The sequence below is a fragment of the Thermobia domestica genome, chromosome 15, assembly GCF_964235325.1.
Source record: "Thermobia domestica chromosome 15, izTheDome1.hap1.1, whole genome shotgun sequence".
Lineage (NCBI taxonomy): Eukaryota > Metazoa > Arthropoda > Insecta > Zygentoma > Lepismatidae > Thermobia > Thermobia domestica.
This window is the reverse complement of record NC_137468.1, coordinates 38,484,024-38,502,217: the sequence shown is the minus strand read 5'-3', so window position 1 is coordinate 38,502,217 and position 18,194 is coordinate 38,484,024. Positions and strand designations below refer to the sequence as shown.

The 18,194-nt window shown below is 34.0% G+C and overlaps 1 protein-coding gene across 2 annotated transcripts in view; it reads left to right on the top strand.

The window, feature by feature from the left end:
• The window catches only part of mys (position-specific antigen beta subunit myospheroid), a 110,247-nt gene extending 92,316 nt beyond the window's left edge, over positions 1-17,931 (top strand). For both annotated transcript variants that reach the window (XM_081739607.1, XM_081739606.1), the window contains exons 12-15: positions 4,194-4,320; positions 6,352-6,498; positions 11,105-11,244; positions 14,468-17,931. In XM_081739607.1, the coding sequence (XP_081595733.1) occupies positions 4,194-4,320; positions 6,352-6,498; positions 11,105-11,244; positions 14,468-14,533 (480 nt within the window). In that variant the 3' untranslated portion in view covers positions 14,534-17,931. The remainder of the gene's footprint in view (positions 1-4,193; positions 4,321-6,351; positions 6,499-11,104; positions 11,245-14,467) is intronic.
• The last annotated feature ends 263 nt before the right edge of the window (positions 17,932-18,194 follow it).

Here is an 18,194-nt window from a genome sequence, read left to right as displayed (position 1 = left end):
TATTGTATGTTTAGGTATGTCCAGGGTAAAAACTTGGTCATCCGTTTCTCTTGTCAAAATATTTTACTACGTATTAGTCTATGAAAATTACGAAATACTAGAACTCCAATTGGAAATGGAAATTAACGGTTCTTAACTTGTATAGAAATCGTATATTAGTTAGTGTGTGCGAGAAGTAGAAACAAAGTGTAACGAAGAGAATGCCATACAAATCGAGTGCTGAAGAAGCTTTATTGCTATTAACTATTCTGTACATAATGAGTACAAATGGTGCGTGAATACAGGATTTAAAACAATCAGAAACGGTAATGTTTAAAGGCAGACCCACAGTGAGACTTGCATCCAGTGGTTCCCAACTTGTAATACGCACCTTCCTAGGAGGAATGTGAAGAGTGAGCAAAGAGAACATAAGGTATTGACAGAATTAAACTACATTCGTAAATTACAAATATTACGAATGTTGTACAAAGAGGCGTTAAATACTTTATAAATAAAATAACTATTAACTAAGAAATATGGTTTCATTGACGACAAAGGCGGTAAAAACTGATGGTACTACAATGATATGCAAAAGTTTTGCTGGGAATAAATGGGAATTAGTGAGTACTGATTATTATTGAAGATTTGAGAATCTAATGGAGTTAGTACAACGAGTGACAAGAAAGGGGTGAAATATGCAGGATTTGCAAAGGTGGCGCCAGGCAAGGAAGGTTGGAAACCACTACTATAGACTATTTAGTGAGTGAATTCTCTAGAGTCGAAGAGCAGATAAATAAATGAATGACTGAATTGTGTGTTCAATCCAAAGATTCCTGTTATATGAAATGCCGGAAATGTGTTCCCATGCCTTCCATATTTCTTTGTCCGAGAGTTTTGTGTGTTTGTTTAATAGAAATTAAAAAATTAAATGAAATCTTGTGACTTTTACGTCGCACGGTTATGCCGGTTAGGCTAAAGAAGACTGTGATAGAGTAGTGAATGAAATGGTGGAATGAAGAAAGTGGGAGGAAACGGGAGAACCCCGAGGAAACTCACGCATACGGTGTTTGTCCACCACAAAGTTCACTTGGCGGGGGCTGGGATCGAACCCGGGACCCCAAGCACCAGAGGTGAACGCTCTACCACTGAGCCACCGCGGCCCCTGTTTGTTTAATAGAATAAAATAAACTTTCGGTTTGTTTCAATAATCCGGTTTACACTTTGGAAACAACTCAGACTTTAAAATATGTACATAAATGTACGAAATATGTAATTTGAATGTTTACAAATTACAATTTTTTTTTAGGGGGGGAGGTATATTATAATGTTTCGTAAGATTTTGTTGGTTGTATATTGCTTATTGATTAGGTTAGGTAATAAATGAAGGAATAAGGATTACATTAAAACTCTCCTTAATAATAATTTGTATAATTCATTCTCGGTAGTAAGATTTTACAACTTTGTCCTAGCTAGTACAAGGTGTATTTATTGTTACATAATTAGAATCTCAGCATAAAGGAATGAAATCTCATGGAAGACCTTCGTATTGTCATGAACTTCTCATTTCAATACTTTACAAAACAGAATAAAAGGATAAACTTAGCAAGATGAGAGTTGCAGAACCTTGAAGTTTTGAGTCCATTCCAGCATTGTGTTTGGCCAGTCTAATGAGCGTAGTCTCTAGCTTATCTCGCCTCCTAGGTACTAGCTACTATCTCTCCTTGTTTATTTTTCAGGGCGTTTTATGTAGTTTACAACCTGTTTTACACCTGTCTCTCTTCCTGCTTCACTTTCAGAAAGTGAAACTGTTAATGTTTATTTCTGGAAACAACTTTTTATTTTTATACAACGAATATAAATTTTTTAACAATTTAATACACCTAAGTAGACACAATATGTTAATAATTGAGCGACACGAGGGAAGACAATGCTGAGTCATATATTCTAACTTTCGAATAAACTGTAGAAGAAAGTTCAATATTTCCATGCAGTGCAATGACGCATATCGAACAAGCTGCTTCTGCTATCTGTAGGTATATTCCCGAAATTAAAATACACCGCAGCACGTCTCATGGTTTAATTTCGGGAATGTACCTACAGATAGCAGAAGAAGCTTGTTCGATATGCGTCATTGCATTGCATGAAAATATTGAACTTTCTTCTGCAGTTTACTCGAAAGTTAGAAAATATGACTCAGCATTGTCTTTCCGCGTGCCGCTCAATTATTAACATATTGTGTCTACTTAGGTGTATTAAATTATTTAAAAAAATTATATTCGTTGTAAAAAGAAAAAAAATTGTTTCCAGAAATAAACATAAACAGTTTCACTTCCTGAAAGTGAGAGTGAAAAATTCTCAGAATAAAAATCGAAAGCAGGAAGAAAGACAGGTGTAAAACAGATTGTTATATATATATATATATATATATATAATATTATAAGCTTGATTCAACACATCGCAGCACCCGTTCTTCCGAACACGAGGGACTATAGAGTTTGTGTGGTCCCTAACACGCTTACGACTTCCCGTCAAAGCATTCTTGTTCATGGTTGTCAAGTCTTATATTTTGTCTACTTTGGAACCACCTTTAACTCAGAGTATATCTAAATATTCTGTTGAGCGTGTCTGGGAGTTATACCCTGTAGGGCTGTGAATTGCGAATATATGACTTCTTATGCTAATATGGACCCTGCTCCACAGTTTCTCAAGTTCGAAATAGCGCGTGGTGAAATTTCGCTTTTCCACGATCTTAAACAGCCCTAGCTCTGAAACGATGCACTTTTTTCCACAGATGCATATGAATTTTCTCTATCGATGTGAGGAATCATCTCGTACAGTTTGTCGATATAGTTCATTATATATATAATAATTTTAACGTGGGCGAATCAATAAGTAACACACATTTTTTTTTTCATACGATATATTGATCCAGGAGCGTGAAAATTGAAAGAAAAATCTTTGGAGTTTGCACTGTAGCTAGCAGCTATTCTATCAGGTGTACCTCTAGCTGCAAAAACGGGAATTACTGAGCCAAGATAGTGCGTGTGTTGCAGTCGCCCACTTTTGAAGCACCTCTGGACTATCATCTTTTTGACCCGATGAACAAACCTTGGCCGGCCAGTGTTTCAGTGCCGATGACGTAAGTCAAATCAGTTACACGCAGATCGTTATACTTCTAGAGACGGAATTTCTGTGAACAGGATGTTTTGAAACTTGTGCCTCGATGGGAGAAATGTGTTGAGAATCTAGATGGCTATGTTTGAAAATAGCTTCAATATGAGGTTTTACTTTCTTCATGTTCCTGATGTGCTACATATTACATTTTCTTCTACGTAAATTGTTATGCGATACATGTTCATCCGCCCTCGTACATATTTGATAAAAAGAAATCAACCCAAAACAACTAAAATTGTGCTATAAGCTTTTCACTAAAGCTTCGTCAGACACAGAGAGGAAGAAATGTAATTATGGACCATCATGCTAATTGTCATATTGCCGTCCAGAGTCACTTGGTAAGTTTTGGAGAGTTGAAAATGAAGAGAAAGTAATGAAGTAAGATAAAACTCGCAGAACGGATTGTCAGTAAGTATACAAAGGAGAAAAGATAGGAAAAGCATAATAAGTGAAGTGAGGAAAGAATGAAATATGTAAAATATAATAATTTAGAAAAAATGAATATCCTAATAAGAAGTCAGAAAAGTGCAAAATAGAATAAGATATTTCTTTCTTCTGCTTATTACTATCCAGAATACATTGTTTCAATTCGATGTACAAATTATCAGAAAACGAGTTCTCACGTTGTGTCACTAAGGTCAACCTTGCTGGGTACACAGCGCATAAACTTCGTTCTTGTACCTAAATATAATAGTTCGTGTTTGTGTATATAGTGGCTTAGAAGGTGTAATTGTTTCGGTTCATGTTATACAGAATCATCAGTGTTTTTGTTCGGTTTTATTTCCTTCTAAAGGGGGCCGTGGTGGCTCAGTGGTAGAGCGTTCACCTCTAGTGCATAGGGTCCTTGGTTCGATCCCAGCTCGCGCCAAGCGATCTTTGTGGTGGACTAACACCGTGTGCGTGGGTTTTCCTGGGGTTGTCCCACTTTCTTCATTCCACCATTCATTCACATCTCATAATAACTGTCTTCTTTAGCGTAACTGGCATAACTGTGGGACGTAAAACTCAAAGATTTCATTTCATTTTCATTTTTCTTCTAGACATGCCCTGGCAGATGCGAGGAGCTGAAAGAATGTGTGCAGTGCATGGTTTACCAAACTGGCAGCTTAACAGAAGAGGAGTGTCGAGAATGCCCCTTTACGCCGATTGAAGTGGAAGTTGTGCAAGGTAAATACTTTTTCAATGCCAGATATATTAAAAAGTTGTAATTGTTTTCATAGTCATTTCCCTGGGGTAAATAGCTTTTTCCCCCTCATTATTGCAGATTGTTTAGATAAATTTGTTAACAAGTATACTCATGAATAATGTATATTATTTTTCTTCCAAACATCTTGTGTTCTTCCTGAAGTTAAGGATTTCGAAAAACGTGCTGAAGAACAGCAAAATCACTAATATATATAAATAGGAGATATTGAAAATTATATTGAAAATCCGTTGCATAGCTACGGTACGGTTAGCAAACATAAAAAATATAGATAGAATTTAGTAGTGTCTCGACGAGTTCTTGTATGCTAGAGTTAGTTTTCAAACTGGGATGCTTCAGAAACTTATTTTTGAAACGTTTGGTGGTTTATAGCCCAGAAAACAGTGATCTACGAGCCATGTTTAATATGTATGTATCTTTCTTTCGTTTGATATGAAGAATAATCTTCCAAGTTAAATCATGGGGGTAGGAAACTCAGTGGTAGAGTACTCAGATTTGGTTCAAGAGATCCCAGGTTCGATTTCAGACCATGTGAATTTGTGGTGGACAGCATCGTGTCTGTGAACTTTTTTTTTTTTTAAGGGGTTCTTTTGTTTCTTCCCACACTTTCACTCCACTAATTCTTTCATATTGTTTCACTTTCATTATTCGTCCATTTTCTTTAGTCTACAGGACGTAATTATGGAATGGAAAATTACATTGTAAGCACTTCCGCTAATGTTTTATGAGACAAAGAGGTAGATGCATGAGACAAGAAGGAATAAGTAATTGAAAAATAAGTTTTAACCCTGGAACATCGTTTGAAGCCAGTATGCGGAATAATAATAATAATGTAAAAAGCAGCGTTTTCCTTGCGTTTATTGTTATTTATTCAAAAATTATAACAAAAAAAAAGATGTGCCTCGGATACGAGAGATCACCTTAGTATTTTTATCAGGGCTGGCCTTAGGCAATTTTCCGCTCCGTGCAGTGGCATTGTTTGCCGGCCCTCTCTTTCTCCTGCAAGAACAAATCTTTAAAAAAAAACACGATTTTAAGTATGCTACCCCATCATGAACAACGAAGGGGGAGGGAAAGAGCAACTCGCACTCAGAAAGTCCCAAACACTACAGTCTCGTTGTATCTGTTTTTTGTTTTCTCTAAATATAAATCTGTTACGTTAGTGAAATATAAAGCAAACACACCTGCACAGGAAAGATAGTAATCTTTTTATTATTATTATTATTATTATTATTATATAAAATTCAATATCGAGCTTTAATCTCGATGTATCAGTTTGCAATTCCAGTGCAATTAGCTCTTTTATCTTTATTTCTTGATTTTCCTTCTATATATATATATATATATACGTATCTGTTCGTTTTTTTAAAAAAAACTTGTTTTCACCTTTAATGATAAGGAACTTGTTTGTGAGAAAGACAAGACTCGTTTTCATATCAAAACTGTGGTAACTAACTAAATGGAACAGGTGTTCGGTACTGTTCGTGAATTGAGTTCTTGTATTTGACAACAATCAAGCTATTTATGCTGGGATTTGTTTGACCATTTGCTTTAGCACTATCCATATCACTTAAACTAATGCGACCTAAATATGATCTATGAATGTAACATTCAAATAGAAAGTCAGTTTAGTAAATTTAACTACCATCATCATGAAGTCAGTTTCTAAAGAAATATTTATTTTAAATAATATAGTTATTAAAATTTATTATTTATTTTAAATAATATAGATTTTTGCCGCCCCGTGCAAATACACGTGTTGCACATACGGTAGAGCCGGCCCTGCTTTTAAAGTTTTATATATATATATATATATATATATATGATTTTGCCTGTGTGTTCCGGGACTAAAGAAAACAGCTGCGACTAAAGAAGTCAGGTCAAGCGCTATATTGACTTAGCTTTTACGAAAATATTGTTCCTTTGTATGTCTTGTATATTTCTGATATAAAGCAAACTCCAACTATATATTTTCCTTTTTTCCTATTTTGCAGCTGATGAAGAGAAAGGTGAAAGCCTGTGTGCTTATTACGATGAGGATGACTGCAAATTTGCTTATGTCTACACCTATGACGAGAGAGGAAAGATTGTAGTCAAAGCTCAGAAGGAAAGAGAATGTCCGCCACAAGTTTACGTTTTAGGTAAGTCATAGCAATTTTCAGTCATTTATTTATGAAAATTTGACTTTTCGGTTTTCTCCGAAACCAGTTCTGTTTTTCACCAAAACTTTTTTGTAATCAAGCAGGTTCTTAGCCGAACTGGTTTTCGGTTTTTCTAAAGACCAAAACACTTGTTTTTGTGCTCGCCACTACCTGTCATAGGTGTTCATGAGTGTAGGAATTAGATTTACAAGCGCGGGTTGTCGTGCAGTCCATTAGTCTGAAAGGATGAACACCGAATTCAGGAGTGATGATGTGTAGCTGTTGAAAGAGTAGACTGGTTAATGCTCCAGAACGGTAAACCGGAGACTGATTCAGTTCCAATCTTACTCTCTCACTTTTCATTCTAGTCAGTGAGTGTCGGGTAATACAGCTGAGCATTGATTGTTGCAGTCTCGTGCTTGCCGGACACAGAATGGGTCACTCATCCAAACTTTCTGCTAGCACTGCAATAGCACCATCTCTAGGATCTTTGTCGTTAAGAATAAAATGGCTCTTTCATTAACCGATGTCTTGTTTGTCTCAAAGCTTTACGATTTCTTGGGTTAAAAAGGAGAGGAAAACATTTTCTGACTTTCCTTCATGTAAATATGTGATGTGAAGATAAAGTAATGCATTTTCCGGCGAACCAATAATAATGATGATGAAAGAATTTTTTTTAAATACATCTTTAATCCATCAGTCTTTTGAGAATTAGAAATAATTTAAGTTTGTCTACCTTATACTCGTTTGGTATATTATTTTTCATTAACAAATATGTACTAACCATTGTGCAAAACTTTTTTATTTATTTAAATCCTGATATTCCAAACTCCATTCAAGTCTATTGTACGGTTTCGGCTATTCAATTTTTTCTTTTACAAGGTTGTCACCCCTCACATGAAGATCTACTCTTTTTAGGTGTAAAAGTTCTAAACATCAAGTGTAACCTCTTGATAAACTAGACGTCTTCTAATATAGACGTCTCTAAAGAATTGAGAAAGTACGTGCGATATAACTATTCTTTTGTAGATTTTTCCATGCCTACAGGAACATCGTTATATCGGAAGTACTTTCGTAACCCGTTTAGAGACGTTTATATTAGATCCGTCTTTCTTCAGGGACGAGGGAAAGAAATCAAACCAAATTGTTATTGCTTTGTACTTGTAATACATGGAATGACTTATTTGATAAATCAAACACAAATGAGGCTTATAAATCACACCTGTCCTTTCCGTCCAGATGGGTTTAGATACTTATATACTAGAGACCTGCACAGACCGGGCTTGGGCGGGCCAACACTGATTTCTCTTCAGGTTGGGCCGGGCTGGGGCCGATTAATTGCAATTCTTTAATAATTATTGACTTTCGTTAAACGATAATTAGAATAAAGGAAAACGTTGAAGAAATGTGCCCGTAAAAAACGTTTCCAAATGAAACTTTTAAGATTTATCGGGCTCGGGCCGAAAATCTCCAAAGCTTTTCGGGCTTGGGCCGAAAAATTCGGCCCGTGCAGGTCTCTACTGTTTACAGCGGAACAAATAAATGGATGAGTGTTTGTATGGCACACCGGTCTCTAAAGGGTCAAAGAGATCTACGTAAAAAAGTAAATAAGTACATGAAGAGGTTGTTTTTCAAGTTTAGAATCCTTGCACCCAGGCCCGCAACCAGAGGGGGGCCTGGCCCCCTAAACTTGTTGTGGCCCCTCCAGACCTTAACACAAAATGCTATTATTAGTACAAAAAACGAAATTTAGTTATTTGTAAGAGAATTTTTAATGACTTGGCCCCTCTAACATATTCATGCTCCCCCCCAAACATCTGTGGCTGGTTGCGGGCCTGCTTGCACCTAAAGGACAGAATGTTTAAGTATAGAATTCATCTTCATGAAAGTGGTGGAAAACCTGGTGAAAAAGGCTACATAATTAAACGGCCGAAACTGTCCAGGAAAACTCTTATAAACGCTGTCAATAAAGTAAATGTTATACCTATCTCTTCTGAAAATCATGATTAAAAACGCGTCGATTACAGTCTTTAATAAATAGCAATCAAGACAGTTAATATGTTAAAACAACAAGGAAGCCACAAACCCTTATCTGAATTGCTTTCCGTTGTGCCACCATATTCTGCTAAACAGAACTATGAGTGATTATTTTAATTATCCCAGTTTATAACTCGCTTTATTCCGTTCGAAAAGATTCTCACAGAATCTGAAATATCCAGACGGCACCAGAAAGATTTCACGGAGTGATGCAATTCTTCGTTGATTATTAAAACAAATTAATTACCTCGTTATAGTAATGAGTAGAAAAGTCGTTTGGGTAAAATGTTGCTTGCGGAAAAGCTCTGCTTTTCCTGAATTGGCAATAATGTTTCATTTTAATATTATTGGTGGCAAATGTGTTACGTAAAAGTTTTCGTAATGCACAACTTTTTACTATTTAAAATTGTTTTCAAAATGGAGATAAGTATGTGTACTAAATGTGTTACTGATTCTTAACGTTGTGCGTTACTCGTGCTCTCTCTGCCAATTAGTGAAGCGATAATTGAGAGTTCACTATGCTGTTAATTTGCAGAGGGACGTTTCTTAAATGTGAACAAGTTGGCCAAACAACTTCCAAGTGTAGTGAAAAGATGCAGTGTAAACTGTAACTCTAACGTCCGTGTGCACCAACGAAGTTCAACTGTTGAACGAGGATCATAACCAAGCTCGGTGAAAATGTCTGTTGCACCAACCAAGTTCAAGATTAAGTCTCGGTTAAATTATGGATAAACTTAGTTTTAGCCTGAACGGCAGAATTTGTGGGTTTAAACTTCGTTGATCCAAGTCAGTCTGTAGTATTAGTGGAATTTGTTATTGTGGTGCACACGATGTCCGAAAGTGATCTTGAGGATTTAGAGTATTTAAAAGAAATTTGGCCCATAAAGTAAGTAATCCATTTGAAATGTTCAGCGAGAAAGATTTTCGGAAAAGATTCCGGTTGAACAAAACTTCAGTTTTAATGTTGTTGGGGAATATTGAAGAGTCCGTTTACATTCAAAAATGTCTTTGTATTTTTCCATTAATGAAATTACAATACATTTCTCGTTCGGAAAATTTTTTTGCTCGTGATTCCATTATTTTTTCCTTCACAATTACTCTAACTGAAATTAGACTACTCACCGCTCTGTGCACACAATCTCTAAAGTCGAAAAGACTGGCACGCGGTATGCTTTCTTCATTTGTTAGTTTGTTAAACGAAGATTAGAGACAAAAGACAACAACCAATCAGAGTCGATTTTACAAATTGACCGAAGTTTACTTAAACGAGATATACTGAACTTCGACTTTCAATGGTGCAAAAAAAAGTCCTGGAAGGACGTTTAAACTTAAAAATTGAATGTTGAACGCGTTTGAGTGAACGCTCGTTTAAACTTCGTTGGTGCACACGGCTGTAAAATGGCTAACTTAAACGGAACAATCTGGAATTTTTTGTTGGTAACTGCAAAAATGGTATAATAGAAGAGAAATAAACTCAATAATTTAAGTCTAGAAATCTGGAAACGAGACTCTGGGTTAGCGAGAAGTTGAAGCCATGCGTAATTTTGTTACCTTGGTAGTGTCATTTTGTTACCCTTAGTAGGTCTTGGCGTGGGAGACCCGGGTTCGATTCCCGGTGGGAGCTCATGGGATTCGGATTCCACGTTAATCAGTAGGTCCACTATAGCCTCGCAGCTGAACAGGACGTTCAACTTAAAATCAACTCAACTTAGTGGATCTCTTTGCAGATTGTTCACCCTCGATGCATACTGTAGATTCCTTTCTTCCCCATCAATAATAGGATGTCATTCTGCTTTTAAGAAAGCAACGTAGAATAATTTAATATTCAAAGTGGGGCAAGTATCAATGTATTCAAAGTGTCAATGTATCCATACACAAATTTCCACTTTCAGTGGTGGTATTGATCGAATTGTTCTTCATTTACTTTTTACAAATGCTTGAGTGATCAACTTCGATATAAATTATTCTTGGCCATCTATACTTAGGAGCATTTGTAATACTTTTCGTTGTTCAAATTTCTTGCTCAGTTTCTCCAGCTGCTCTTGTGTTGGTGAAGGCGCATCAGGAGAAAATCTTCCTGAACGTCGGTTGTATCTTTATCCACTACAATTGAAAAATTTTAACACACCGTTCTGTTGTGTATTTATGTGCCATTCCAGGTTTCAAACACGTCACAAATCGGAATATTTGGGTAACAAACGCACCACGTCACAACAAACCTGAACCTCAACTGTTGGCAAAAGAATAAGGAGCACACTTGCCAAAATCACACGACAATGTAGCTTTGTATTTATTTATTTATTTATTTATTTATTTATTTATTTATTTATTTATTTATTTATTTTTAAAATAATTTTGTAGTGTTTTTCCAGTTTCATTTCATTGTCAAATTGGATGTCCTTAGTTAGCATATTAAGAACAATAGTAGTTTACTTTATAAGTATTGGATATCTTTTTTTTTACATGCCAGTCATTTTAATGTCTTAATATGTTAAACATTTCATGCTTGTTTAACACACACATAAGTATATAAAAGTGAAAACTTACAGTACTTTATCATCTTCTTTAGGTATTGTACTTGGAGTGATAGGTGCAATTGTTCTTATTGGATTGGCGTTGTTATTGTTATGGAAGCTTTTGACTACAATCCACGATAGACAAGAGTTTGCTAAATTTGAGAAGGAAAGGCAAATGGCTAAATGGGATACGGTACGTATTTAGTTTGAGATTTTACTTAAAGTGATGACTTGAATTTGATGCAGACAATAGAGTAAAATATCCTAATACTCATGTCAAGTAGTGTGATAGTAGTAGTAGGACTCGAAAAGGGAGTTCGATTCAAATGATATACAAGTTTTTTTTTTTTTTTTTTTTTTTTTTTTTTTTCATAAATAGGACCGGAATCGTTGATTTAAAAACGTTAAAAAGAAATGTGTCACTGTTAGAAGTGTGTTACCATTAGTCTGAACGCCGAAGGACGCAACTCCTGCGTCAAGGCTTTAAACCTTAATAGCTGAGCTCCTAATTAATGTAGAAAGATAATTTTGGTATCAATGTATTCCTGAAGGATGAACCATGCTGTCAATATGCTGGGGATACCATGGCGGAGAAGGGTGAGGGTAAAGTTCGTGTTTGTAATGTTTTCTCGCATCAGGTCTTTTTGGGGGACCATTACCCCCTTGGGTGTGCAATCATAAAAATTAGTATGTGAACCAACGAAGTAGTCCACTACACTTTAATAATCTGCAAAAGTACTTGTTGCCTATATGGGGGAGGAAGTTGGTCAATTTTTGGAGTTTCAATTCATAAAGACGTAAATTACATTTATTTTTCTGTACGGTTCCATATAAGACATATTTTTACTGAATTGGTCTAGAAGCATAATTCTTGTTTCTGTATTTTCTGCAGACAATAATGAAAACAAACAAACGGGTGTGCATATAACGTGGTATTGGAGGGGGGGGGGGCGAATGTCAAATTCAATGAATTGTTCTTGTATACATTCTTTTAAGTACTTTTGTAGTTAAATACCTAAGTACTTTTAAGTATATTTCCAACATAACAGCATATTTCACTTCGTATTGCAGCAATGGCTACCATTTTTTAAATATTATTGTCACAAATTTATTGCGTATACAGTAGCTTCATTTTGTCAGTGTACAGTGATTGTAAGAGTTGCCAGCCTCCCCCCCCCCCCAATTCTTCGTTTTTGTTATATATATTTTTAGGATTCTTTGTTTCTTCTAATAGGACGGGAATTGCACAAGTATTAGCTCGCTGGAATCAATGTTCCATAAGCTTTCCAATCATGACTCTGTGGTAATTAGGGGATTACCAGACCCCCCCCCCCCCCCAACGTGAAAGTCTACGATTTCGCTCAAATCCCTGCCCGGAGTATAAAAATTAGCAAGAAACAAACATGGACCCGAATCTGGTTGTTAGCAGTGCATTTTACTGCATATATAGAAAATAAAAATAAATAAGAATTTCAACAAAAAAAAAACCTGTCAGTTAGTGTTGGTAAAGAAGGACATACTTGTTGGTGCCTCAAAAGTTTGTTTTTCGATTTTGTTGAAAACTACACATCAGAATTTAATCTTAAGCATGTTATTTTGTTCATTTCGATGATATATATCGACTGATGTGTCGTATCTTTGGATGGTACACAGAAATTAAAATGTAATGCTTGATCATAATTTTGGCTTGTATCTCGTTACCCATACTCTGTAATGTCATCTGGCTAGTGTCAGAATGAAAACCTTACTAAGGCTATACAGGGTGGCAAAAAAAAAAAAAAAAAAAAAAAAAAAAAAAAAAAAAAAAAGGTATACAGTACCATATTGATCAGTTCATTGCATTTTATATCATTTCTTATTGTTATCCATCAGGTAGACTTAATTTCTGTATTATTTGTTCTTAATGCCTTTTTACTTATATATTAAGCTCGGAAGAGTCGAAGCAAATAAACACATATACTAAAATGTTATGCTTGATCAATGCAGGGGTGTATACCTACTTTTGGGTCATCCTGTATTTTAGAATCCAGTTTCATCCCAATAAGTGGAGTGGTTTCCGTATATTTTCCCCCATTTTTTGTCGAAAACTACGCATGAGGTTTTAAACTCATACATATTTTGTTTATCATAATAAGATTATCTATTGGAACATCTCTTATCTTGGATAAAATGTTTTCCAAAAAAAAAAAAAACTAACCACTTGGCGTAACAGCCCATTTGTGAGCCTAAGCCTACTCCAGCGCCATCTGCTAGCGATCGGATGAACTACGTTCAGCCTAGCGTCGAGCATGATTCGTTACAAGTGATCATTCTCTCTTAAGAATAGTTTGTTTCTATATGTTTGTCAAAATGTTATCACAGATATTCAGTTTATTTTCCTTTTTTGGTGGAAAGTCAGGTTCCTTGGCACCAATTTTGAACACACATTCATGTTTAAACTTAAAAACCGTTCATGTAAAATTTAACGAACTTTTTTGTCAATTTTTGAGATTTCAGCAACAGCTGGAATACTTAAATGACAATCTTTACGAATTCATCGCCAACTTTTTCAATGTTACAGCCCATTTTCGACGTGCAAGATCGCCCGGGACGTGTATCGTCTGTAACCACATCTCGTCTCTTTGTAAACTGTTTGGACCAGTCGAAAATATGCGTGCATTATAAACAATTATCTCTGTACACAAGTTTAGCAAACTGTAAGTTTTTTGTCGCAGATCTTCCCAGTTTGGATAGAAACTCCACATTGATATGCTGTTCCATTTTAACACGTAAGCATTTTTCCGACGGAGCACAGATACACGATCCACTACGTACAAAAGCCATAGGGATACTGAGCGACTTGCACCCTGGACTACAACACAGGATGTCATGGTATACACTCATGTATCACTTGACCTTCACTCGCACCCAGTTCACCAATAATAAATTCAATCCGATTTGTTTTCCTAGCCACATCTTGTATAATGAATGAGTCAAGCTTGTAATTTCACCCTGTACTTCGAGCTTCATTTGTCTGGTTAATTCCAACGAAATGAGCCATCAATTAAATTTACAGATATTTTGTTTTGCAGTGAGCTATAAACATTATAATGAAGGCGAAAATTGTAGTGTTTAATTTCTGACAGAAGAAATCTTAAAGAAGTAAAAATTAAGATAAGGAGACAGTGTGAAATTAAATATGAAATATTTAACCGCCGATGTACTTTTCACCTTTCAGTTATTGTGTTTGGAACCGAAAGTATATCCTTTTGATGCCTTGCCCCTTCGTTGATAATAATAATAATAATAATAATAATAATAATAATAATAATAATAATAATAATAATAATAAAAATCATTTTAATTTCTTGACTTGATTTCTCCATCAAGCTCAAAAGATGCATCTTAAATAATAAAATTTTACCTTGTCATTTCAGGGTGAAAATCCAATCTATAAACAAGCTACCTCAACATTCAAAAATCCTACGTATGCTGGGAAGTAAACAGAATCTCATCGAAGACAGAATTTTCAATATATATATTTTATCTGCAAATGGAGGAGTTGAATTTTACGAGGACATATTGGTTGGACACTTTTCTTTTGTGCAGTTACCATGTTGTGTTTTACAAGTGTTAAGCTTCTACAGTTAGAACTTCCTATTAGTTGTGTGACTGTTATGTTAAGTAAAGTGTAAGAGAGTGTCTGGACTATGTCAAAAATAATTTGTTTTATTTTAAATGTTACTAAGGTGCTTGTTGTTGGATCTGATAAAAGTCTCTTTATGTAGGCGGGATTTTGTTCTATATTGCAAATGCTGTGGTGTATGGTCTCGAAAGTTACTTTACCAGAGAATTATGAAGATGACAAGTATGTTATTCCAATGTTGGAGAACATTCAATTTAAAGGTCTCTTGTTCTAAAATATTATTTATTATTTCATTTTTGTATGCCAATGACTATGCAATGTATTCAGAGAAGCATACAGTGCCTAATCGAATCAAAAATGCCCATTTGATACTTTGAATTATAGTCCCATCTAAACTTTGTAACGCAACGTGCTTGTCATAAGATCTGCTATCTGCGGAGGTAACTTTGCATTACACTCTTGATATAGTCGTTTAGACCAGTGGTTCTCAACAGATATGTCGCGACACATTGATGTGTCACGCACACTCATGAAGTGTGTTGCAGGATTTTAAAATTTAAAAATCAGTACACATTAGTTAATTAGTTAAAATCAATTTTGAGAGGTAGATTGTACCAGTCAGCGCATCCAACGAGAGGAACAATGCTTAGTAACACGTAGTCACTACTATATAGAAATTTATATTCTTACACTACTATAATTTGTTATTATTAATAAGAAATCAACTAAGTGCCGCAGTCTCATGGGCGTTCAGTCATGTGTCCTCAGTCAAAAAAGGTTGAACCACTGGTTTAGACAACCAGCCAGTAAGCAAACATAGATACTGAAAATATAAGTTAGTTTTTATGCGACCACAATATGAATAATATGGAAGTCTTTTATGATATACGAAACTCGAAAGAGTTGATATAATTATATAAAGTAACTACATAGATTCTTTTGATACAAAGCTTTTAATTAACATTTACTACTATATTCACATTATAATTATGTATAATGGATCACAGCTGTTTATCGTTCGTCCATAACATATATGTTAGTGTCCATTGAAGAAATAAGTAAAATTATAAGTATATATATATTTTTATGTGCAACAGTTCATAGTAATATTTAACATAATAATTTTTAGATATCTTTATGGTATTTATCTTTATATAGAAAATAGAGAAACAGACTGTTTATAATGTTACTATAATTATTAACAATGTAGTATTTAATAATGCAAGTAGAATTAAAAGATCTTCCAATAAATTATTTTTTTTTTCAAATTAGATATTTACGTAAGTGCCATATATTTTCAGATAGTATTGAACTAAAATTCATTTTACAATTATTTTATTACTATTTTAGTTTCATTATGGAGTTTTTAGTATTTTAAAATAATATAATAGTTTTTCATATATATGTAATATAAAATGTAATATGTACTAGAAATTATAAATTTTGTAAAAAAAATTATTACCCTGATTCGATAAAATGAATTAGTTTTATGCATTATAAAAATGTTAATTTTGTTTACAAGTCTTTATAATTTGCTGTATATTGTCCATAATGGAAATGAGGTTCTTGTATAAAGCTAGTGTGCAATAAGCTTAATGAATCTAAAGATAGAAGTGCGGCTTAAACTTTAAAATGCAGCAAATTACTGAATTTATAGTACTATTTACTGTGTATTGTTGAATCTCAAATAGAGACTTTTGTGCCTCCCTGGAAGGTATTACTGAGTTTACAAAGCTATTTACTGTCTATTGTTGAATCTCAATAGAAAATTCTGTCAGTTGAGAGTTGTGTGAATGCCTCTTTGAACGAAAAAGTAATAAGATATCCTTTATCCAAATGTGGGACAGCATCAGCGTACGCTTTGGTTGCGTTATGTTGTTTCTGGCAGCATTTTATACTTGAAAAACGTCTCCTTACTTACGTACATGAGAACTGAACTTTTTTGGTTAGTGTATTGTGTGGTACTTAATCCACTACAACAGTATCCATGTTCAGAAGGCAAATATGTCTTATTACCGCTTCTAATATATTTTTCATAGCGCCATACGAATAAAAATAATCATCCCAAAGGAGAGTAATTTCCAACAAAATAATTATATTTTTCAGTATAAAATGTGTATATTATTGAAGAGATCTAAAGAGCATATATAGCTTCCAGTAAACGAGTCAAATATTAATTATAACATAGAAGTAAATACTAAAATGAATTTATGTAAATTATTTGTTTAAAATCTTAATTGTAGTCTTCAGCATTTTTTAAAATAATAATTGTAGTTACCAAACTGATGAAATTGAAAAATCTGGTAAACGACCAAGGTGAAGCTTTGTTATATCATATGAAATTCAAAAGTACATCCTTCCGACGCTATTTAAAAGCTGATATTATAGTAACTAAATATTGAAAGTAAGATTTCAGTGTAAATATTCATTTATAACAATTAGGCTCGCAAATGATTTATTCATATCTGAGAAGAATATGAAAAATGAAATTGTCTTTTAAGATGTAAATAAAAGGTTATTATGCACTTCGTAATATTAATTCAATTTGTCAATACAAAATTAACTTTACAGATGCAAGAAATTGTTTGTAAGAAATATTTGCAATTAATTAGTTCATACTTTAATAACGTAGTAACTCAGGATATTGTAGCTTCCAATTATAAAAAATAGTTACAAAAAAGGAATATTTTTAGATAAGTACTCGTAACAATTAAATATAAACGGAAAAGAACTGCTTATTTGTATTTCTGTAAATCTTGTTCTTTTAAAGGCGTTAGTGGTAGTTACTCTGCTGTGACGATTAAGAATCATAGAAATTCTTATACGCATCATAAAGTAGAAGGAACATAGTTTACTATTTATATTTTTTTTTTCGGTAGCTTTCAACGTATAAAACTTGATAGCACTAAATCAACATACTATTGCTAAAGAATTAACTTTTAACTTTATATACAAAATAGAGATCTATTTTCTACAATTTAGCAGCAAAATATTTAGTTCTTTTTTTTTTGTATTATTATTATTGTTATTATTATTAATTTTTGTTTATCAACACAGTGTCTTCTTCACGTGCCTTGACACACGTGTAAGTACTTTTTCCCCCTTCCTTACAAGTGTCAGCCTCGCTGAAATTGTAGTTTTTTATACTAATTTTGTAATGTGTGTGTTTTGTATGTGTTCTTTATAAATAACTTATAACGTTTAATGCCATGTCTTGTTGAATAATAGATTAATAAAAAAAATGTGTTTTAAATATTCATGTTCATTATTTCAGGAGTATTAGCGTTTCACTTAATATTAAGAGAATAAGTGCTTTTTCGGCTCTGAAGATCTTATTCTTACTGTAGTTTACATGTAAGTAAATATTATAAACATCAACAAGTTTGAGCAAATAATTTATTTACTAGTGAACGCTATAGGGTATATATCACATTACCGATCTCCAATTACTGGACAATATCCAAATCTATCAGTTTGCTGACGGCGCAGCTTTTCTCTCAATAGTCTGTACTATTCAG